The following is a 25517-nucleotide window of genomic DNA, read 5'->3' as shown; positions in this document are numbered from 1 at the left end:
TTGGTAAAGTTTTGGTGAGTTCCTAAACAAGGACATTCACAGACTCTTCAGCATCTTACCTTGTTTAGATTCTGGCTGCTTCAGGGTAAGTCACGATCCATTTGTGGCAAGAATTATCTCACCCAAAGGCTCATGGAAAAGAAGAACTCAGAAAAAAAGCTATCCTCACATTCATTTAGAATCCTCTGAGCTTCAAATTTAAGGACATTAACTTTCTTCTCTAGTTTTATCGCAGGGCTATTTCCAACCCTTGTTGTTAAGATTGGTTCTGGTCAGATCACCCCAGAGCCAGGGTGCAACAGAAAATCATTATACAATTAATCCCTCAAATTATTTGAGCATTAAAAGGCTCTTTAATCTCCAGCGTCTAATTGGATCCTTATAATAAATCAGTAAAGAAGTCAGGGAAGGAATTACAACACATTTAACAATGGCAAGAGAATGATAGACGGACTAGCATGAGGTCATTGAGAACAGAGCATATCCTCAAACCTAGGTCTTCTGATTTCTAACTTGGCACTTTATTGGGATTTCTACCACATCATATTGTCCCCACATATATAACTAGTCTTCTGAACTGGAACCCAAGCTCCTCTGGGAATGTGTCTTTCTTGGCATACCAACACCTAGCACAGGACTAAGAACAATAAAACACAATTGATAGAGCTAATTCACTCTTAAATATTAGCTCTTGGGTAGTTTCCCCCATTTTCTGAGTGTGTAGATGCAGTGGCAAACCTCACAGTAAACACCAAGTAGTTCAAGATAAACTGTGACTATTGTCTTCAGTGTGCACCTTGTCATCATTTACTTCTCTATGCCACTCAACTGTCAAGTCATGGATTTGATCTTTCGACCTCCTTTCTAGTCATGTATATTCAGAGATTGATGGGTGCAATGACTAGACCAGCTTCATTTGGGGTTACTTAAAGTGGGAAAATTATTAGCCTTTTCCTCCCTCTGTTTACGACTACCATACATAGGGTCTGCAGGCAGGTACTTAGCTCCAATTGACCTTTAAGACATTGGAAAGAACCCTAGAAATCACCCAAATTTGAAAGAGCTTTTCAGTGGCAGGAAGCATGCCTCCATCAATATAAACCTTATCTCTCCTATCACAAAGTAATGAATCAATAATTTAAAAAATGAACTAAGAGCAAATAGGCCTTGTACAATTTCATATATATATCAGCATCAGCATTTTTAAAAGGGGCCCTCCTTCTTTTACTTGAAAGAATAAATTAATGGTGAAAATAATATCAGGCTTAGGGGTAATGTATTGATAGCTGTCCCCTATAGGTAAATGTTACTTAAAAGTGGGGAAATGATTAAGTGACTCTGATTGGATCATTTGATGGAACAGCGGTTGTCTCACTGCATCCTTCAGAGATAAGGCTCCCTGCAAGTTGGGTTATGAACTGTGTAATTGTGGTGGCTTTTATTTTGGCTACTGTTTCCATATATCTTAGGTAATTTCTTAGGGTTACTGTATGGAGTTGGAGGACTGTCTAAATTTCTCTGATAATAAAAGGAACAGGGAAGACACTTAACCCCACTGACATAGATGACACCATAATTCTGTACCCTGGATCAATCAGTGTCCTAAGTGGCTTCAAGAAAAGAAAAGACAATAAAAATATCCATACCTAACACAGTGACGCTGAGGATGCCTTGGTTTTTGCCAACAAAATCGGGAGGGTTGTTCACATCACAGATGTAAATTCCACTGTCTGATGGCTGCATATGCGAGATAGTGATAGATGCATTACCTGGATTGGTAGACCCTACAATTCGATTCTTGAATTGCCCAATGGCTAAAGCTTGTCCACCTTCAGAATAGTAGATCTAGGACAGAAAAATATCATAAGTAAGAACAGGCAAGTGTCCAGGATGAGGATAAGCTACCAGCAAGTTCCTTCTAGTCATCTCACCTTTGATAAGAAGCAGTGAATCCCTGTAGCCATAATGATTCAACTAAGTGGGGAACTTAATTTTCTTACTGCCGTCCCTAGCCATTACCTCACTTCACCCAAAGCAGCTCTGTTATTTCAAAAGGGCAGGGATTGGTTGAGTCTATTTTGCAGAGGTGGGGCTAGGAGATCAATATACAAACCTGCTGAGTCTACCTAGTCAAAATTTCATATAAGCCATAAATGTTTCAAGGGAAACCAAAACCAACATTTGTTTTTACCACTTTATGAAATCTGTGTGTGTGTGTGTGTGTGTGTGTGTGTGTGTGTGTGTGTGTGTGTGTGAAAGAGAGAGAGAGAGAGAGATGTGGTGCAGCACAGTGCAGTGCAGTGTGATGCAATGTGATGCCATGTGATGTGTGTGTGGTATATTCATATATATGTGCCCATGCAGCAAATCACATACTCATCTGAGTCAGAGTGTGTTGTCCTATGGTAGCCAGAGCAGAATATTGTGTGTCCTGCTCTATCATAGTCTTCTTGCCCATTCTTAACTGAGCCAGTCCCTTACTGATCCTGGAGCATGCTGTTTATCCTCAGAAGCTCCAATGATTCTCAGGTCTCTGCTCCTCTATGGGACTAGGGTAAGAGATGCACATGGCTATACCCAGCTTTTATGTGTGTCATAAGAATAGAACTTGAATGATCTATCAGGCCCACATGCTTGAATAAAACCATTGAGCTATCTCTCCAGCCTACTTTATGAACTTTTTTAAAAATTTTATTTATTTATTTGAGAGCAACAGACACAGAGAGAAAGACAGATAGAGGGAGAGAGAGAGAATGGGCGCGCCAGGGCTTCCAGCCTCTGCAAACGAACTCCAGACGCATGCGCCCCCTTGTGCATCTGACTAACGTGGGACCTGGGGAACCAAGCCTCGAACTGGGGTCCTTAGGCTTCACAGGCAAGCGCTTAACCGCTAAGCCATCTCTCCAGCCCCTTTATGAACTTTTGTTCTGAGTTTTACCTTACCTAATGATAAAGTTCAAATGTTCATGCCCCTTTCATATAGTAATATCCTATGAAATAAGCAAACCCAGATTTATACTATTTGTTAGGAGTCCCAAGGTTTCAGAGCAAAATATTCCCTGAGCAATTATTTGGTCCTAACTTGTACTAGTGGAAATATTAGACTGAAACACATGAGCAAGTAAAAAGCCTGTGAAGTGCTTAGTCCATGCTAACTACTTTTTCTCTGTGTCACATAAGAGAACTCAGACTCACAGAGATTGTTATTGTTGTCATCACTACCATTAGAATCTACTAGACTTAAGCCAGGCACAGTGGTACACTCCTGTAATCCCAGCACAATCAGAGGCAGGAAGATTATGATTGTTGAGGCCTTCTGCTATATATAGCAAGACTGTTCAAAAAATAAATAAAATAAAAAAATAAAGAGTCAGGCATAGTAGCACATGCCTTTAATCCCAGCACTCAGGAGGCAGAGGTAGGAGGGTCACTGTGAGTTTGAGGCCATCCTGAGACTACATAGTGAATTCAATGTGAGCCTGGGCTGGAGTGAAACCCTACCTCAAAAAACACAAAAAAAAATAAAAGAATTTATTAAACAAATTCTGAAATATAGTTCCATTTCTATTAAATAACATGGCTTTTAGGTCTTAATGGCAGCTATGGGAAAAGCATGGTGTGTGTGACATAATCACGGGAAGTGTCCTCTAGTCATGCCTCCATGGCAACCTGCTTTGTGATAAGAAACACAGATATTTAATCTCTCTAACCTTTACTTTCCACATGTGAATGAGAAAATAGTGCAATGCTTTCCAAAGTATGAAGCCAGTTTTAGATGGTGCCTAAATGAAAACAGACTAATATGAATGTATGTTAGAAAGACATCTATCATATCTTCATAGGATTCTGGCCTGGTTCTTAATTACAGATGTGGGTTCCTTTCCACTGAGTGGATCTCTTAGACATTCAGAAAGCTATTGATTACCCATGAAGGCTGTTTGCCACTGTTGTACTGTTATGTACATCTAGTCAGGGTATTTGCTTCTGAGTAGCTCAGATCTCTGGTTGCTTAGACCATTGTTGGTCACTTCCCCCCAGTAGCTCATATAGTACTTTCCAGCACTAGATGGGTTATCTGGGGACTGGCTATCTTTTAGGTTCCAGCCAGGTCTCTCTGTGTTTTGTGTCATCACATAATCAAGTGCTCTGACAACAGCCTGTCTTGTTTTGGGGACCTTGTAGATCTCTCTGATTAGCAGCTCACTGTGGGTAGCAACTGATTTATGGTACTGGGAGTTACAGGCCAGATCTGAATTTTTTTAAGGTTAGGAGGGCTCCCAGCAGAATGGGGGCAGGGAAGAGGTAAAAAAATGGTAATAACACATAATCTACCATACTAAGTATTCCATAATAAAGAAAAAATAAAAAAGACATCTACCATATCAAATACATCAATTTATGGATATTCTTGCTTAGGTAAAATTAAGGTAGCCTAAAAATGTTATTTATTTATTTATTTATTTATTTATTTATTTATTTATTTATGAGAGAGTGAAAGAGGGAGAGAGAAAGAGAGAATGAATATGAGTGGAAGCACCAGAGGCATGTGCCACCTTGTGCATCTGGCTTTACATGGGTACTGGCAAATTGAACCTGGGGATTTAGGACTGGCAGGAAAATGCGTTAAACACTGAGCCCCAAGAAAGTTATTTTTAAGATTTAAAAAAAGCCAATAAGTGAAGAAAATGTTAAATAAATAATAGTACTGGTGATACACAAGTATAACAAAACTATGAAGATGATGCATAAGTGAAGCTTGGCAATCACTAGATACCCTTCACAATATACAAACTCTATACACATTGCTAATTTTACATAAATGTGTGTCATTCAATGATTGTTGTTTATATTTAAGTAGATTGAGATTACCTTAGTCTAGTGGAAGTAATTTTCATAAAAATCTACCAGATGGGTCTTACAGTTCATTTAATCCACTGCCCTCACTTTGCAGAAGAAACTAAAGCCCAAAGAGGTTAAAAAATGCTAACAAAATTAACAGTTGAGGGTTGCACATGGAGCTCAGTGGTAGAGCACTTGTCTATCATGTACAATGCCCTAGCTTCTATCACCAGCATAGCAAAAAGAGAAATTAAAAATAATTGTTGAGATAGGAGTAGAACCAAGTTCACCTAATTATTTTTCCAGAGCTTTTTATTTAATATATCAATTAAAGATAGAAAGCAATCAGAGAACTAAAAGATAATATCTAGATGAATTCAAGTCTTCTCCTTTAAGCAGAAAGTTAATATATTTTAAAACGAGAGATAAAAGAAAATTATTTGAGAAAAAAATCCAAAGAAATGAGCTTAAGTAAAAAGAAAACAATTTTTCTTCTTCCAAGGATTTTCTAACATATTTTCATTCTTTCCCAAAGTACAGCCCTATATGATTCATTTTACTCATTCATGTCTACCAAAATTCACCCCAGAGTGGTTCTTGTTTGACTTTAAACCAGAAAACCAGTATTAATTCAAGATACTCAATAGGAATAGCAGGAGGTTTATCCCATTAAAAGTATTGGGGGGACTGGGGAGATGGATGAGTGATTAAAGGCACTTGTTTGCAGAGCCTTTTGGCCCAGGTTTAATTCCCTAGCACTCACATAAAGCTAGGAGCAAAGTGGTACATGTATGTGGAGTCTGTAGTGGCAAGAGGCAACCCATTCATTCATTATCTCTCTCTCCCTGCCTCTCTCCCTATCTCTTTCCTCTCAAATGAAAGTAACAAGTAATAAAAGAATAACAAAATACAAATAATAAAATTCTTTTACCTTCATTTGATAGTCAACATTAAGCATCTTTACTTACTAATGGACAATGTAAAGCCTACTTTCATCTGCCTGGAATAGACCATACTGCCCATCAAGAAAGTCCTTTGCCACCTAAACATATGGCCACCTCCTCTGCTCCCAAGAACAGGCCAGTCAGCCTGCTTTATGAAGTCACAGTGAGACACATCAGCCTTACCTGAACCCCAAAGCAAGTCCTAGACGTTGCAGGCATAAGAACCTTGAGGCTTCAGAGATCAAGAAGCCAAAAATGTATTTCAGAACAAGAGGAGTAGGGCTCACAAAGAAGTAATTGAGGCCAGGTATTGTGGAACATGCCAGTATTTCTAGCACTCAGGAGGCTGGAGCAGGATGGTTGCAAGTTTGGGGTTAGGCTGGACTACATAGGAAGACTCTTAATCAATAAACAAATAAATAAAATTTTAATTTTAAAAAAGAAAAGAAGCACCAAAAAAATCTCTTAGGCATGAATCAAACTGAAATCAGTAGGTAAGCAATGAGGCCTTGGGCATCTAATTTGCCCATGAAAACAACCTTCATTGTGCCTTCTACCCAGCTCTTTATGTTGCAGTCTAATCAGTTTTCCCCTTGCACAGATGACAGTAAAGAATATCAGAGATAGAAATGGGGCTAAAGAGGGATAAGATTGGAGATATGCATGGGAAATGCCTTAATCTCAAGGCACTGTGTGAGAAAGAAATCCATAGTAATAGACAGCCACTACACACACAGATGGAATGGCTTACTGTTTGGGAAGGTCTACTTTGTTAACATTGTCCTTGTAAAGAAAAGGAAAAAAGACTAAGCCGGGCGTGGTGGCATACACCTTTAATCCCAGCACTCAGGAGGCAGAGGTAGGAGGATCACTGAGAGTTCGAGGCCACCCTGAGACTACATAGTGAATTCCAGGTCAGCCTGGACCAGAGTGAGACCCTACCTCAAAAAAACAAAAATACAAAAAAAAGGAGAAAAGAAAGAATTGTCCTCAAACTGCTTATTTAATCACACCAGAAAGACTGAAACTTGGTTCCATTTTCCGCAAAGAATAACTCTTTTAAATTCAAAGCTAAATAATTTCCAAGGCCCAGCCCACAATCCTATGTAGCTTGTACACGTTGCAAAGAAAAACCATTGCCAATTTAGAGATCAGAGCTATTGTGGCCACAGAAAAGCCTCAGATGTTCAACAGACCACATCCTTGGCAGGAGTGCGATGAGTCCTGCTTTAAGAAGAACTGTCCAAGTGTTCCCTTAAGTAATTCCTGTTAAATTTTTACCCACTTGTTTATTGTGCCTGTGTTCCTGACAGATAGCCCTGCTTTGTTTCAATGTCCTCTCCTCCTCTTGGTGTTGATGGTGGTTGATGAGAAGACTCAGCAAAGCCCATTAGTTAGAAGATCTTCTTGTAGATCATGTAGTTTATGGTTTCCAAGTTTAAAGAACCTTCAGAAGTTACCTAAATGTTAGAAATATGGGAAATGCTTGGGGCCAGGGCCTAGTAGTAGTGGCAGGTTTACAACAGATAGTGGGGACTGTAGTGAACTGTGGGGTTGGTACAAACTGTAGAAACATACAAATTCTTGTCTGGCCAGCCAAAATATATCCACTGTCCAAATCAGGTCCAGAGGCCTTCTGCAAATTCTGATTCATCTTCTTCTATTGCAGAGAACACGCAGGTCATAATACAGAAAGTGATTTCCCCCAACATCAATCAATTTACAGTCAGAATTCATGCCTCCTGAGTTTCACTGTATGGAGTAAGAAAGTGCTTTTGAAAATTTTACTTATTTTATGTGTTCATTTGCAAGGGGAGAGAGAGAGAGAGAGAGCTCTAGGACCTCTAGTCTCTGCAAACAAACTCCAGACGTATGTGCCACTTTGTTCATTTGGCTTTTATGCGGGTACTGGAGAATCAAACTCAGGTCCTTAGGTTTTGAAGGCAAGCACCTTAACTGCTGAGACATCTCCCCAGCCCTTAAGATAGCACTCTTAATCCTGCCCAAGACAAATATGATTGGTCTTCCCCTTTGGGGCCACTCTAATCTTTACTCCAATCTGACCTTCCTCCTGTCAGTTGCTGCTGTTGACTGGCCTGATGGTTTCCATACTGAGCTGCTTCACCACATGATGCCCTCCATATTTGCCAGCTGCATGGCAGTTTATTGGCCTCTTTGCTTTGCACAGCAGCCCTTCTACTTCTACATGCCAAGTTCCTAGTCACACAAGGCTGTACAGCTGGCAGCCAGTTGTTCCCTCAACTTTGCAACACTGCTCTCAAACTAGAGCCTTGATGTATAAGCAAGACAGCTGAAAGAACTCCATCTGCTTTCCATTTGAGTCAAAATCAGAGTTACTAAATGACTTTAGCTTCCAGAGCTACTTGCTAGGTTCCTTTGGGAAATATGGAAAGCATAGAAGACCACAGAAAATACCCATTCTTTCCCTTTCAGCCTTTTCTGCTTCTTGCTTTTTGGCACCACTCAAAAAGAGGCTAGCCAGTGGTATAAGATGGCAAAGTTCTCAGGCCGAGAATTTCCTCTGGCCTGTACTATGGAGGCTGAGACTGCACATGGAAGGAATAAAAGACCACAAGAAAGGCTCTCCTGCACCACAGCAACCCTCTTACCAGCCTGCCATTTGCATGAGTTATCCACTATTTGAGTTATTGTTTTGTGCTACTTTTGGATATAGTGATGAAAGATCCCTGCTTAAGTGAAATTCAGAAGAATATAAACTATCACCACTCCCTAACATTTTAGCCTTAGGTTAATTTATCAGATTTAGAAAGTATAGCCATCTGAGGGACCGAGAGCCATAATAGATAATTTTGGTAGAGAGAGATGGAATCATAGTGGCACTGGCATTTTGGACATTGTGTTGTGTGAATCTGATGTCTGTATGGCAGGACATTTAACATCTCTAGCAAACACCTACAAAATGCCAGTAGGAACTGTTTTAAGTCCTACAAATCAAATCAATACCCACTCCATCTTCAAATTACCCTGAGGCGATAGAACACACCCCACCCCAACCCATACCCACATTTGTGAAGCATTTGATATAATGCTACCTGTAAAAGACAAAACAAATCTGAAAGTCCAGAAAACATGAAGATACCAGGTCTTAGGGAAATAGTTGTCCAAATTATACATGTGTCATGGATATGGGGATAGAAAAGGGTTTATTTCACTGCAACTATTCTACTTTTCTTTCTTTCTTTTTTTTTTTTTTTTTGTTTTTTTTGAGGTAGGTTCTCATTCTAGCCCAGGCTGACCTGGAGTTCACTATAGAGACTCAGGGTGGCCTTGAACTCACGGTAATCCTCCTACCTCTGCCTCCCGAGTCCTGGGATTAAAGGCGTGTGCCACCACGCCCAGCTCATTACAACTATTCTAGAAGAGTATTGCCTAGGAGCCCCATGCTAACTAAGCAGAGTCAACGTATATTCTGTGCATGGGTAGGTTTACTGACAATAGGCTAGGTGAAAGAAACATCTGTGTGACCCAAGAGGCAAAAAAAAAATTCACTCAAAACTTCCATGCTCATCTGCTTATACTAGGCCCAGAGTTTTCAGTGGAGATTCCTTGCTGAGGAACTATCTAAAGCAGTCCACATTTTCTGACAGAAGGACATTTCTGACTGTAGGACTGTATTAATGAACATCCCAGCCTCAGGATCAGAGAACTCATGGAATATTTCCAATTTCCATTCACTGAAAGAGCCCTCCCGATGAGGCATTCTTTGAGACGGAGCACCTGTCCCTGTGCACTGAGGAACACCAGGTCAATTGCTACATAATGATTTTGGAGAGCAGGAGAAGAATCAAGAGTTCCATTGGTGTGAGAAGATAAACTCAAAACTTTTCCAGTTATTACTGGCACAATGGCATATACTTGTAACCCAGTACTGGGAACACTGATGTAGAAAGGCTGCAAGTTCCAGGCCAACCTAGATTACATAGCAAAGTCCTGTATAAGAAAAAAAAAAGATCCAAACCAAACCAAAACAGAACAGTTGCTCATCTTTGTGCTGATCTATATTGTTATCAAACTCAGACCTTTCCATCCCATTACCAAAGCTGGTGCTAGTACCCTAGGCCGAAGAAAGTGAAAGGGTCTAGTAGTACACCAATTGGTTCTTACCTGCGAGATCCAGCTACATCTTCCCCGAGCGTCTCTTGCATGTGCCATTTTTAGGCACTGACTGACTGTCTTTTCCTCCATACCCTCAGTATTGAGGCACGGGCCATGCTGTGTTTGAGCAAAAATGGGTGGATCTAAGAGCCTGATGCTACATGTTATATTGCCGCATTAACCCAGGAATTGAATTGATTCACTCAGAGTTTTTTTCTGGCAACACCTTACTCCCCTAAGTCACAGAATGTTCTAAAAACACAAGTCTCTCATTTTATTTTAATCTTTAAGACAGGGTCTCATGTATCCCAAGCTGGCTTAAAGCTCACTATGTACCCAAGGATGATCTTCAACTCCCGATTCTCCTGCCTCTATCTCCCAAGTGCTAGGATTAAAGACATACACCACCACACCAGGGACCAAACCCAGGGCTTTGTGCTTGACATAAAAAGCACTCTACCAACTGAGCCATATCCCCAGCCCATCAGTCTCTTTTAAACATTCCCCAAATGTCCCACCAACAATCCCTAGAGTAACATACAACATTCACACAGAATTTTGAATTAATAAAAATTCTCAAGGAGGAAAGGCACTTGAAATGAAGGCTTGATCCTATTTGAAAAATATTATCCTCACCCATGATGTCTGTCATCCATTGGCTGAGAAGGCTCTGTTCACAGAGATGAGAAGCAGCAAAGAGAGGGATCTTGACTCCACCTTCATCCACAGGGATCTGGCAGTGGATCTGGGAGCCAGTCATGAGACAGGATATCCCTAAATAGCTCTGTCCCAGCTGAACAGTTATACTAAGTGTATCTTGTTGGGGTAGGTTATTTAGTGTCTGTTCCCTAGTTCTGATACACCATGGGCATGAATGAGATAATGATTTTGCAGTACAATATTTTTTGTAAGTGGAAATGCCAACAGTAATAGCTCACATTCACAAAATGGGTAGAGTGTGGAATGTTTGCAAGTGCTTCACAAACTGCATCTCATTTCTTCTCATTAAAGCCATGAGGTAGATAAGTAACGTCATGGGAAAATTAAACCTCTGAAAGGTTAAGTGGCTTGTTCAAAGTCATCTGGCCAGTACATAAGTGGCAGAATGAATAGTAGAACTGAAACCCATCCAGAGGTTTCCACTGTGACTTCAAAACTGCTTCCAAAAAGGCATGAGGGAAGAGGGAAGGAGATTCAGTATTGGCAACTGGCTAAGGTAAGCTGCAGTAAGACTGGAAAATAGGAGGAGGAGGAGAAACTTTGTCATTTGGCAGGTGATTTTCACCCTGCCTTTCTTCAGCCCAAGAAATAAATGGATGTATTAGACCTTATCATCCACATGACATAGCACAGGGTTTGTGCATTTTCAAGATCAGGGGCATTCTGTCCGTGATCCTTCAGCTTAGTGCAAAGGACTTCATTTGATTTGGACATCCCCAAAGACTTAACATCTTAAATTACTTGGCCTACCTTCACCTGATACTCTAAATAGTTAGGCCAATGGGAAGCAAGTAAGTTATTTGTCAGGTATTTATTGATATATTTTCCTTTCAAAGTCCTTCTAAGAGTACAAGCCACACTCATTTCAATCACTCATTCCTTCTTTTCCTGCATTTCAAGGCCTGGGAAAAATACACTGCTTGTCACAAGATAATTTCCTCCCTGTTCCTCACTAGCTACATTGGACAGCCAAGAGGTGGTTCTGTAGACTCCAGTATCAGAGGCTCTGTGTAGAGAAATGCAAGCTTTTGAGCTCAGAGTCTCCTGGTCTGGTCTCAGGCATAAAGCATTTCAGAATATGCTAAGGCTTCTCTAAATTCAGCCCTCCAATAAAGAATATGTTGTAAAGACTAGTCCAAAATTGAATTTTCAAAAGCATAGAAGATGATATGATTATTGATATCCAAATCTAGGTGAGATATTTTACATCACTTCAATTTACAAGTCCTGGGGTTGGGACATTTTGGGTCATGGAAACTGATAGTGTCAATGTTGTTAGTGGTGCTGGTGGTACTTCTGCTGATGATCATAATAATATCTATATGTAATAAAAGTTAGAGGGTTTTTAATTTTTCCAAGTGTTTTCATATGTCTTATGTCAATGGATTCCCCATAAGTATTGTCATTCTTTTAAAGAGAGGCAAGGAGTGATTCAAATATGTGTCCAAGTTAACCAGTAATGAACACGACTGTATAACTTTGTATTGAGGGTGGCATTGATGGACTCTCCCTAAATGTTTAAGATCTCAAGTAAAGAGAAAACTCAGTACCTGCAAAGGTCCACTGATGGCTGAAACAACACTGGCCACGGTATGGGTCCTCCAAGCTAATGCCCTCCTTCTTCTCCACCTGTGCCTCTGGGCTGCACACGGCCCACTCAACATGCTCTCCTTCTGTCTTTCTACTAACAAAACCTTCTCTTCCTTCATAGGCCCAACTCAGCTGCACCTGACTCTTCCAAACCACACTGACTGGTCACTTATCTAAACTCCATTTTGGATCATGTGTCATTTGGAGAACCTGATGAAAGCTATAGATCTTTTTTACTCAAGGGATGTGAGTGGGCATGAATGGCGTATGTGTTTGCATGCACATGTGCATAAGTATGCAAATAACCTTGGGCTAATTTAAAGAAAGAATTGCTCTCAAGGCCAAATTAAGAAAATCTGCTTGCCTGTGTAATCATCATGTCCCATAGATGTTCACCCTTTCTCTTAAAGCAACTTCTTTCCCAAGACCTTTTGCCTACCCATCCCATGCTCTGCCATCTTGCCTCAAGGTACCCTTGATTACTCAAGGTTCATCAGTGCCATGGCTCCTCTCCGTCAACCTAGGATATCTCACTTTGTCAGAATTCAATCTGAGATCTCTTGCCTGGAAGATTTCAGTTATTAAGCTAGGCAGATATCTATAGATTCATCAGGACTTGAATTTGAACTAGAATATCCTGGAAATAATAGGGATGTATCTGAAAATGTTCTTTTACAACTTCTGTTCATGTTACCTAAGAGAAGGGCCATTTCCATCTACCCTAGAATATGTGATACACATGTTTACTACACAAAACTGAGATAATATAAATAAATATGAAGAGAACAAAAAGGCCCTTCACATAGATGATGCTGTCCCTAAAAATATATCTTTTAGAAATATATTATTTATTTATTTATTAGAGAGAAGGAGAGAGAGATTGAGAATCGGTGCACCAGGGCCCCTAGTCACTGCAAACGAACTCCAGATGCATGTGCCCCCTTGTGCATCTGGTTTTATGTAGGATCTGGTTTTATGTAGGTACTGAGTTACCGAACCTGGGTCCTTTGGCTTTGCAGGCAAGCAACTTAACCACTAAGCCCTCTCTCCATCCCTAAACATGTGTCTTTTAACTCTGGATCTCAACTATTTTCACTGGCCAATTTTTCCTTCACATGCTTACCCCAATAGTTATCAGTCAGAACTACAAATGGGGAAGAATTTAGGAAGAGAATCCTTACAGAAATCGGGTCCACCTCCTTATTGAAGAAAGACCACTGGATGGAAAGTTTGTCCAGAGATGACACAGTGGTGGTGTAGAGGCATAGCAGAGTGACATCAGCTCCAACAGTCACATTCACGAAACTGTCTGGGATGGTCACTTGCACCACACTAACCTGACCTGAAAAGATAATCAGAAAAAAAATAATGGTTCACAAATAGATGAAAATTTTTGTCACAAAATACTTTCAAAACATCTCCTTTAGATAACCCAAGGAGAATCATAAAAGGTAGAGTAAAACTTGAAGTGAGCAGGCAAGAGAGTTATAAGTTATTATGCGATGATTCTCAAATCCTAAGTAAAGAAGAGGTAACAGAATGAATTGAAAACGCCTGTGTAAGGACCACCTTACACAAAATCTCATCCCTTCTTTTTTGTTTAAAATTCTAGGATTTTCCATTTAATAGTTTTTGAATGTGGTTTCTAATGGGAGTTGTAGTCACAGGAAAGGAATCTGAAGACAAGGAGGACTACTATACTTTGCATTGCCATGAGACTGGTTTGGAAATAGCCAGTAGTCAGTCATGACAGCCCTAAACCCAAAAGCAAAGGTGCTGAAATATTTTCATTCTTTTTTGAAAATTTAGTTTATATTCATATAATATAAATTAACTATTTCAATAAACAGTAAAGGGCCAATGCTGTATTCACAATGCTGTACAATAACTTCCTCTAATTAATTCTAAAAATTTTTCATCACCCTGAATAGAAAATTTGTGCCCATTAAGCAATTACTCCAGATTTCTTCCTCCTATGTGCCCTTGATACCCTCTGATCTACTGTCTCTGTGCGGGGCATTTCATATTGAAAACATTGTGAAGGTCCAGCCATGTGGTAGCATGTATCCATTCTTCACTAGTTTATGGCTGATAAAATTCCATTGATATATGCCACACTTTCTTCATCCAGTCAGTAGTGGCTAACCATTTCTAGCTCTAGACAAGTGTGAATAACGCTGCTATTTACATATGTGTACTTACATTTCTGAACCAATTTTTTGTTCTTAGGATTGTTGGACATACTTTATCATGGATTGTTTCTTGGTATCATAAGAGAGGATTCTATGCCATTTCCCTCTGTGTGGCAGTAGTTGGGTATTCTGTCTATGGTATAGTGAGAAGCCACTGGACTCTGAGTACAGAGACTTCTGAGTTCTAGTCCTTTCACTTACTCCTTTCCTGTCCTCTGGATTCTTATATCCAGTATTTGAGTTCTGGAGTTCCTTCCAGTTTTGACACATGATTTCTGCACTAGACATGAACTTGGCCCTCAAGAAACTTACAGTTTTACTGGGAAAGGAAGACATATCTTCCAAGAGACAAATGACATTCCAAGTAACAGCCACCAGCATGTGTACAAACACCAATCACCAGTCATTATTTTCATCCATTCTTTTCCAGGAACCCCAAATGAGTCTAAAAGTGAGTAGAACAACCAACCCATTTTGCTCAGAATCAAGAGTGTCCCTTGAATATGGGGCTTTTATTTTTTAAACTGGGTATTGAGCGAAACATGAGTTTTTAAATATATGCTTTTAAAGCTAAAACTAGAAAATCCTGATAAAGTCAGATGAGTTGGTTTTCCTCTCCCTGAGGCCACTGGAGGCAGGATGCGACAAGATCAGAATTGTATTGAGAGTAGTACTGAGGTGTTTCCTTTTATACTTTCATTCTTTCCTGAGTAATATGTGCAGTTTACCAAAATCTGTATGATGAGATTATGTCATTGCTCTGGCAACAAATGGAATGTGTTTATATATTTATTTTTTCAGTTTTAATTTCTAACACAGTAAATGGATATAGAAATAATTCACATGGAAAAACGTTTTTAGGAGTCCTCAATATGTTTCTGTGGTGTTAGAGATAGAATACAGGGGCTTGTGCATACTATGCAAGCACAGAACTACTGAGCTACAATCTCATCTCCTTGTAACTGATTCCTAGTTTGATTGCATTGTTCTCACTAACCATGCTTCATATGGTTTTAATTATTTTAAATTTTCTTAGGTTTGTTTTATGACCAATTACATTGTGTCCCTTGGTCAATAGTCTGTGAGTACTTGGGGAAATGTTTATTATGTTGGACAGTGTGTTCTATACAAAGAAATCTGATTCAGCATGTAAAAGTCACTGAGTTCAATCCCCAGTGCTACAAAGTAAAAAGAAAATAAAAATAAACCACTATGAATATATCAAGATAGAACCTTAGTAAGTGATTGATTTTTTTCACATATCTCATTCTTTCTGATTATCTGTGTAATAGATTTATCAGTTTCTGGAGGTGTGTTGAAATTCTGAACTGTATTGGTGGGTTTGCCTTTGCCACATTTTAGCTCTATCAGTTTTTGTTCATTTATTTTGAGAGTCTGTTTGTTGTTGACACACTGAGAATCATTTTATGCTGGATTGATCATGTTATCTCTAAGAAATATCTCTGGTAATTTTCTTTTGATGTGAAGTATATGTTATCAAATATTAATGTAGCTAGCTGCTCTAGTATTTACAATGATTACATAGTACATATTTTATTCTTTCAATTTAAATAATTACATTTAATATGTATTTGTTTTAACAGCATATTTTTGTATAACCTATTTAATTACATATTAACACAATTATTGAGAGATTACCGCTTAGGTATGCCATTTTATTATTTTTGTCTGGTTCTTATTTCTGTCTCTTTTTTCTTGCCTGTCAGTTAACTTGAACATTCTTATTATTCCAACTTTATTTCTTCATAGTATGTTAAAATGCATATCTTTGTTTTCATAGAGGTTGCTCTGAGCATTACAGTATACATGAGGCATAACAATCTCCTGGTGTCAATATTTTACCACTTTGAATGAAGCATGTAAACTTCACTTTTATTTAGGTCCATTTACCATCTCCAACTTTAAATATCATTGTCCTGAGTAGAGATAGTGTTATGTTTTCTGTTTCAATCTTTGCATATGATTAAAGCATAGTCATTTGTATATACTCTTACTTTTGCTCTTTCGTTTGTTCCTCTGTCTTCCTAATGCTATAAGATCATTTGCTTTACCAGTTTACTTTGTTTGCAGAAATTCCTTTCACTTTTCTTAAGCTACAGATCCTTTCCCCCGTTTGAGATTCTCACTGTTTCCCCTTAATCTTTGAAAATCAGTTTCACCAGCTAGTTTTTATTTTCTGCCATCTCTGCTCTACAACTGAATTCACCAGCATGTTTCTTGCTTTTATTATACAATTTTTCAGTTCTAAAATTTCCATTTGAACTTTTTGGAGGCAAATAATCCAATTTTATGCAAAGAAATTCAATGAAGAAAGTCATTCAAGTAATCCAATGAGGATAAAAGTAAATTGATAATTCAGAGAGGAGAAAAAGAAATTGAGGGTGAATGTACACATTAAAAGCCTTCAGGTCTGGGGCTGGAGAGATGGCTTAGCAGTTAAGCGCTTGCCTGTGAAGCCTAAGGACCCTGGTTCGAGGCTCGGTTCCCCAGGTCCCATGTTAGCCAGATGCACAAGGGGGTGCACACGTCTGGAGTTCGTTTGCAGAGGCTGGAAGCCCTGGCACGCCCATTCTCTCTCTCTCCCTCTATCTGTCTTTCTCTCTGTGTCTGTCGCTCTCAAATAAATAAATAAAAAAATTTTTAAAAAAGTCTTCAGGTCTGGGAATCATGTACAGTGTAGATTTGGTAGCTTGGGCTTAGAGTACTTGCTTTGCCTGTGCAAGGCCCTAGCTTTGTTTCCTCAAATTAAAGAAAACAGAATGGGGGGGGTTGTTAGGGAGATTGTTTAGTGGTTAAAGATGCTTGTTTGCAAAACCTGCCAACCTAGGCTCAATTCCCCACTACCCATTGTAAAGTCAGATGCGCAAGGTAGCATGACCTTTCTCTCCCTTCCTCTGCTCTCAAATAACTAAATAAAAATAAACAAAATACCCTCTTTTTGAAATAGAAGAGTATGACATATGGATCTTATTTGACTTCTTGTTTTATGTAATTTTGTAATTAATTGACAGATAATATGTGGAGTGATGTTTTGATATATTTATACATTATCGATTAAACATACCAGGGTAATTAAAACATATACATCATTTTATAGCATAAAAACATTAAAATGTATTTTCTTAGTTATTTTGAAATATATTCCATATTATTATTATTAACTATGGTCGCTTTGTTGTGAAATGGGTCTTAAAAACTAACTTTGTATCTTTTGACCATATGTCTTGTGCCCAGGAATAAATACTGGAGGAACAATGATAAACAAGAGAGTCATAATCTCTTCCTGTCATGTTAGTACAGCAAGAAATTTATGGCATAGATCAGGATGAATGTGAATAAAATCAAGAACTTGAGAAATACAAATCTGATTCAGACATTTCCTAGTTTTTTCTTTTTTACAATAGCAGGCATATATCTATAACTAATTTAAGAGCTATAAAACCTCAAAGCTCAGTTATAGCACATCAGAATTCAGGTGGTAACTTCAAAATTTAAAGTTAGACAATATTTTTGCATGCATATTTGTGGTACACATGTGTGTGCAAGTGCACATGCATGTGGGGAAGGAGTTAGAGGTATATGCCAGATGTCTCCTGAGTCACTCTCCATTTTAATTTTTTTTTTTTTTGAGGTAGAGTTTCACTCTGGTCCAAGTTGACCTGGAATTCACTATGTAGTCTCAGGGTGGCCTTAAACTCACGGCAAGCCTCCTACCTCTGCCTCCTGAGTGCTGGGATTAAAGGCATGTGCCACCACTCCCAACCATTTTACTTTTTGAGATAAGACTTCACACTAAACCTAGAGGTCACTGATTCAGTTAGACTAACTAGCAAGCAAGATCTAGGGATCTTCAACCTCCACAACCCCAGAGTGGGATTACAGAGACATGCTATCAAGTGTAGTTTTTAAGTGGTTTTGGGGATCAGAACTCAGGTCCTCATCCTGGCATACCAAGTACTTTACAAATTTAGCTGTCTTTCCAGTCTCCAAAAGTGAGACAACATATTTTTTTGTTTTATTTATTTATTTGAGAGTAATAGAGAGAGAAAGAGGGAGAGAGAGAGAGAAAGAGAGAGAGAGAGAACGGGTGCTTCAGGGACTCCAGCCACTGCAAAGGAACTCCAGATGCATATGCCCCCTTGTGCATCTATCTGGCTTACATGGGTACTGGGGAATTAAGCCTCAAACCAGGATCCTTAGGCTTCATAGGTAAGTGCATAACACCTAAGCCATTTCTCGAGCCCAAGACAACATATTTTTAAGGATACCATATTGTCTTGAAAAAAGTAATAATTACCAAGGTAGAACATTTAGACTATTTTATTGCCCACATTCCTAATACTCAGCACCATAATCAATTCTTAAATGCTACAGAAAACATGGTTGTCATATACTGGCCAAACTTCATATATTAGTGCAATACACTCCAAATCTTAGAACTAAATAATTTAAAATTAACATTTTACAAAATAATTTTGAGCTGGGGATATAGCTTAGTGGTTAAAGTTGTTTGCTTGCAAAGCCTGCCATCCTGGGTTCTATTCCCCAGTACCCATGCAAAGCCAGCCACACAAAATGGTGCATGAATCTGGAGTATCTGGAGTTTGTTTGCACTGGCAGGAGGCCCTGTTATGGGTATTCATCCTCTCTCTCTCAAATAAATAAAACTATTTAAATTTGCGTATTTGTGCATCTGTGTAGATGTTAACATGCTATGGCATATATGTGGAGGTCAGAGGACAGCATCAACAGCATCCTTTCCTTCCACCTTTCAGCTTTGAGACAGGCTCTCTCTTGTTGTTTTGCCACTGTGTGCATCAGACTAACTGGCTGGTGAGCTTTCAGATTCTCCTCACTCTGCTTCCCATTGCTGTAGGTGCACTGGTGTGACAGATACACACACCACTTTGTGTCTGGCTTTACATAGATCTTGGGGATGGTCAAATTCAGGCCAGCAGGCTTGTTAGAAAGCCCCTTTAACCACTTCACTATCTCCCCAGCTCCAAAATTAGCTTTCTAAAATGTAAAATCAATCCAGACATGAGAGCTCACACCTTTAATACTGGCACTTGGGGGTTGGAATAGGAGGCTTGTTGTGAATTCAAGGCCAGCCTGCGCTACAGAGTGAGTACCAAGTCAGGTTGGGCTAGATCAAGACCTTGTCTCAAAAGAAAACAAATGTAAAATCTCCAAGACCCTCCTCCTTGCACCACAATATCCAACAGGATCTCCAGTGACAATGATGACAGAAATGTCCTGTCTCAACTTACAGGAAATGTGGCTAACAAGATCAAATAAGTGTTATAATTTTATTTGATTTGAATCAATTTTAATTTAATACTAGCCACAGATACACACTGAACAGATTGTAAATTCAGTACTATAAAATAGGAAATTCAGTGATTATTATTAGAAAAGTTCCCATCATCGGATTAATTCATTCTAACTTTAAAAATTACTTAAACTTGAGAATGTTGGAAAAGTATCTATATTAACATAACTGTGGCTAAATACCAAGCTAAAGACTAATATCTGACTAAACAAAATCCAAACTCACCATTACTTACTTACTGAACTTTTTAAAAGTAGCAAGATTGCATGCAAATTTGAAATACATGCCTTATAAAATGAGTGTTTATTATTAAAGAAAAAATAATCCAAGGTGTGTATGCTTAAATTAGCATTTTAAAAGAATTTATAACTTTTATGTTTTGATATGCTTGTCCATTAATCTATTAAATTAAATTAAATGCCCACAGTTTGGGGAAGGTTTTTGCTTATTTGGAGAATTATTATTCTAGTGCTATGCCATAACAAAATATTCTCCACTTAACCATATTTAACCAATGCAGGTTAAGTGATTTAATTTACAGCAGCTTCATGTATAATTGTTTCATTTTTGAGTTACAAAACAATATAATCAAATGATCATTCAGTTTTTGTGTTTGACTGCAAAATCAGCATTAAAATATATAACATCTTTCAAATGCACAATACCGCCAGAAAAATTAACACAACATTAACGTATCTTTTCAACAGGTTACTAATACATATTACAAGTAATTAAATTGATATGCATAAATTTTTGCAGAATTTGACTGAAATTAGTTTTGCTGAATTGGTAATTAAGCTAAGACTGCCTAACAAGTCGCTGAAAATATTTTGATTAAAATAGAGTCTTCCCTGATTAGTCATAGGGAAAATCAATTTTAAATGTGAATATGAAAATCATTTCTGGTGGTTTGGGGTGGTGATTCATTCTTTCAACAAGCATGTACTAGGTGACCACTGGGTACCAGGTACAATGCTTGATACAAAAAAGTGGCATTCACTATGAATCAAGTGCAGGTGAGGCATCAACCTGTACTTTGATGGAAACATTTTGAGTTGTTCCACATCCATATCTGGAGCAACTGATGGCTCTGAATTACTAATGTGGTCTGGGCCTCTGGAAATAGCAGGTATAGATTCCTTAAACCTTCCTATCTCTGCTGTGCATACACATGCAATTCCACTACATGGCAACACAACACATCATGCCCTATTTCAATTCTATCTGCTGGCCTCACTTCCATATTTTGTTTTGGATAACTTAGATCATGCATTCATAAATACAAAGTACATGTGACATTACAAAAAGTTATACAAGCAAAGCAGGGCGATGCATGCCTTTAATTCCAACACTTGGGTGGCAGAGGTAGGAATGCCGTGAGCTTGAGGCCACCCTGTGACTACGTAGTGAATTCCAGGTCAGCCTGGGCTAGAGCAAGACCCTGCCTTGAAAAAACAAAAAAAGGCTGGAGAAAAGGCTTAATGGTTAAGGTGCTTGCCTGCAAAGCCAAAGGACTTCACTTTGGCTCCCCAGGACCCATGTAAGCCAGATGCACAAGGAGTCACATACATCTGAAGTTCGTTTGTAGTGGCTGGAAGCCCTGGTGTTCCCAAGCTTCTTGCTCGCTCGCTCTGTCTCTCTCTCTCTCTCCCCCCTCTCTCTGGTGGTTCACACCTTTACTCCCAGCACTCAGGAGGCAGAGGTAGGAAGTTCGCATGAGTTTGAGGGACCCCTGAGACTACACAGTAAATTACAGGTCAGCCTGGGCCATAGTGAGACCCTACCTCGAAAAACCAAAAAATAAAAATAAAAATAAAAAAATAAAGAAAAACCAACAAAAGTTATGCAATAATTTAAGAAAAATATTTTAGTTCCTGCACTAAAAATCACAAATAAGATATCAACATAATGCTAAATAATTTCTAAATGGTAGTGAAATTGTACACATGTATAGGCCCAACTTTTAATGTAATATGTACACTTACAAAAAATGATTAATCACCCAAATTTAAGTAGTAAGGTTGCAGATGGTTTTTACTTATACGTTTTGATATTTTCAAACTGCTTATATTGCCTATCCATTATATTATACAATCAGTAAGTGTTATATGTTAGCTATAGTACAAATCAATCTTTCATCTGTTACAAATCCCATGTCTAGTATAGGCCAGGGTAAGGTCTCACATAGAGAATTAAGTGCTAACTAAAGATGTGATCTTAGTAGGTTGATGCAAAAAACCTAGGATTTGACCCAACTGGCTAATGATAGAAGAAAACTAAAGATTTTCATTGTTTAGCATTAAATTTAAAGGGATGTCCTAGGGGTAAGGAATATAACAACATGTGTTTCCAGCTCTATGGCCTGGTTAGGTTAAAAAATAAATGCAATACTGCTTTCTGATGACTTTTGACTTCATACAACATCTTTGCTTAAACATTTAATAATGAATATTTAACGATTTACTACCAACCACAAGGTACTTTTGAAAAGCAAGTTTTTTTATTATTATAAAAGTAGTACAGGGACTAGAGAAGTAGTTCAGTATTAGAGCTCTTGCCTACCCATGGGTTTGATCTCCAGCATAACAAAAAATATTATACACACAAACATATGTTGTTTGTAGACCTGGAAACTAAGGAAAATGATGGAAATTTAATCAAAGTCATCTTTACTCCAAACAGACAGAGGTTGTTATGATTAACTTATTACCATCTACTAGTTTAGTATAGCAATGTTTTTGCATTCTACATTTACACATATTTTATCCCGAAAATATTCTTGTATCATTAACTATGTTTAATGAGCCTTATTCTATTGATTCCCTAATTTTACTCATTGCTTAAACACTTTGATAAGCAGTTTTACTGTATTTGCTATAGACCTAACTTATAAGAACAAATTCAAAATACATCTGACATTTGAAAGAAACATTCTGGCCAAGGGACTTTCCAAATGAATTATTCCTTCTGAGTTTTAACAACATTGGAATTTTTGATTCTAAAAACGAATTCCTAAAATCAACCACATTGTGCACAATGATAAATCATAATATCTGAATTACGGGCTTAGGGTTGGAAAACCACACTCCCTAAGAAATCTTGGCTAACAAAAGACTCAGTAAGTCTCTGCTCTCCCCACTCATATGCCCTGGAAGCCACTTGTATGCCCTGGCAGCCTGAACCCCAGCCTTGCCTGCCATGGGAAAGCCAGTCAATTGCACTGAGCTCAAAGGAAACTTCCAAGTAAAAGATAGAGGAAAAATGCTCAACACAAACTTCAGTTTCATTTTTTGACCTCTCAAAGTACAGAAAGATCCTGTATTTTTTTTTCTGATAAATTCAATGCAGAAGTTCTATAACACAACTTGACTACTGACTTACATCCCAAATATCAACATGACATGTATTTGCTAAGCAAGAGTTCTTCAAATTACTCAGTGTGATTTCTTTGAAGCCCAGAAAAGGAAAACCCTATGTAAAAATACGAAATTTCAGTCTAAAAGGAACCTAAACTCTGTTTCCAATTATCATTTGTGGTTGGAGATCTTTTCCTTACCTGCAAGGCAATTTAGGATTAGAAAAACCTTCCAAAAAGCGAACACCATCATGTCGACAGTTGAGAGCAGCAGGTGCCAGTAGCTTGCCTGAACTAGGCTGAGTCTCAAACTGGCTTCTTCAGTCAAACTGAAGTTTGCCTGGCTTATCTGTTGGACATCACCAAGCAAACAGGCTTCTTCGGTTTTCTTATTGGTTACAGACCTTTCTCAGAGCAGATTTGTGTTTCTTTGAAGCAGTTTTCACAGGGTGTGTTTCCTTGATATATTTGCTACTGTGTTAATAATAAACTCATGTATTTAAAATTCTTCAAGCTCTTTTGTACACAGATTCTCGTAAGTGGCATTGTTTAAAGTCAATCTTATTTTTTAAAAAATGTACTGTAAGGAGATATACTTAGAAGCAAGCCTATGCAAATAAAAGTTGACAAGGCTAATTGATTTCAAATATTTCCACGAAAGTCTTAGGTTGTTGATTCACTCCTCTTTTCACAAATTAGGTTATTTAATGGGTGCTATAAGTTCAGAGGAAGGGTATGGGGCTTCTGAGGCAAAAACGCATTTATTACTTTAGGAACAAACTCTGGCCAAGCCACATTTTTTTAAGCAGTGACAATTGTGACTACCTTCCACCAAAAATGTCAGTAGAAGACTTCCATTCTTATATCTCCAAGTGAGAAGCCCTATAGCACTTACCAACCTCATTTTGCAAAAGCAGGTGAGTGAATAAATGCTTTTAAGACTTCCATTAGATGAGTCTGAACCTTTATAGAATTAAGCTACTCAACAGATGTTATAGAGTTTCCTTGGAAATTGAGGGTTCACTAGAAGGGCATGGGAGAATGCTTAAGCAAAAAGTGTCCATGTGAACATAAACTTCTAATAAATTTCCTATCATGCTTAAGTTGCCCTAGGAAACCTAAGGACTTTCTCTAGATCTTCTCATATGATCTCTAGGTCCTGTTGTTTCCATTTCTACAGTGACTTTCAGATGTAACCCTTCTCTAGTCTTCTACTTCCACTGTGGTCCACTGTGGTTACTCAGCTCCTCACCCCTGGCCTACCACAGCAGGTTCCTAATGTTCTCCTGCACGTCCTCCTATGTACCAGTCACATACTAATTAATGTTCCACCTCTCATAAAGCATTTTCAGTAACACTCTCTCTGGGCTCTTTCAGCAAGTCTGAGTCCTTTACCTGATTCCCAGCCTGGTCCTCATTATATCTAAACTTTAGCTATTTTAAATTATCCATCCGAAAAATGCTGCCAAGATTTACTGTTCAGCATTTAGTCACATGAAATACACACGTTTCAAATAGGTTATGTGAATTTTACTTTGTAGAAAATACTTGATCTCATCTCTACGTTAGCTCAGCCAACTGCCTCCTGAGTCTCAGAAAGCCATTTTGCTTCCATCAGTCCTAATTACTCCTCACAGACATCCCTTCCCATGCACATGTCTGAGGACAAATCTTGGCCCCAGGTGATTTCTGTCACTTATTTCTTCTTTTTGCTGCCCAGACACCTTCTTAGTATAGTTCAGTCATGCTGTCCTATGTGAGGGTTTGAAGAATGCACATGCCATTCTTCAGTGGGCTCTCCCTAGGATAAATTCACATATTCTTTACAGGCAATCAGTATCCACAGTTGGTATTCAATTGCTCCCTGGTAATTTTTTTGTTTATTAACTGAGTCTCCTCTAAATCTACTGATTATAAGCCTCTCCATGGCAGACATAAATTATTAATTTTTTTTTATTTATTTGAGAGCAATAGACACAGAGAGAAAGACAGATAGAGGGAGAGAGAGAGAATGGGCGTGCCAGGGCTTCCAGCCTCTGCAAACGAACTCCAGACGTGTGCATCTGGCTAACGTGGGACCTGGGGAACCGAGCCTCGAACTGGGGTCCTTAGGCTTCACAGGCAAGCGCTTAACCGCTAAGCCATCTCTCCAGCCCCAGACATAAATTATTATGCAGGCAGTTTTTAAATTCTCAAAGGGGGTGTCCTGGCCTGGAGAGATGGGTTTGATTTCCCAGTACCCACGTAAAGCCTTATACAAAAATGGTGCATGCATCTGGCATTCATTTGTAGTGGCGATAGGCCCTGGTGCACCCATTCTCTCTCTCTGCTTTCAAATATATCTATATCTATATCTATATCATCTATATCTATCTATCTATCTATCT

At 38.6% G+C, this 25517-nt stretch overlaps 1 protein-coding gene across 1 annotated transcript in view; it reads right to left on the bottom strand.

Moving 5' to 3' along the window:
• The window catches only part of Vsig1 (V-set and immunoglobulin domain containing 1), a 34795-nt gene extending 11412 nt beyond the window's left edge, over positions 1-23383 (bottom strand). Inside the window, exons 1-4 of the mRNA XM_004658960.2 lie at positions 23332-23383; positions 13412-13572; positions 9930-10037; positions 1647-1845 (exon numbers count right to left, since the gene is read on the bottom strand). Of these exons, the coding sequence (XP_004659017.1) occupies positions 1647-1845; positions 9930-10037; positions 13412-13572; positions 23332-23383 (520 nt within the window). The remainder of the gene's footprint in view (positions 1-1646; positions 1846-9929; positions 10038-13411; positions 13573-23331) is intronic.
• Positions 23384-25517: the final 2134 nt, after the last annotated feature.

The sequence above is a fragment of the Jaculus jaculus genome, chromosome X, assembly GCF_020740685.1.
Source record: "Jaculus jaculus isolate mJacJac1 chromosome X, mJacJac1.mat.Y.cur, whole genome shotgun sequence".
In the NCBI taxonomy this organism is placed as follows: domain Eukaryota; kingdom Metazoa; phylum Chordata; class Mammalia; order Rodentia; family Dipodidae; genus Jaculus; species Jaculus jaculus.
This window is presented reverse-complemented; position numbering and strand designations above follow the sequence as displayed.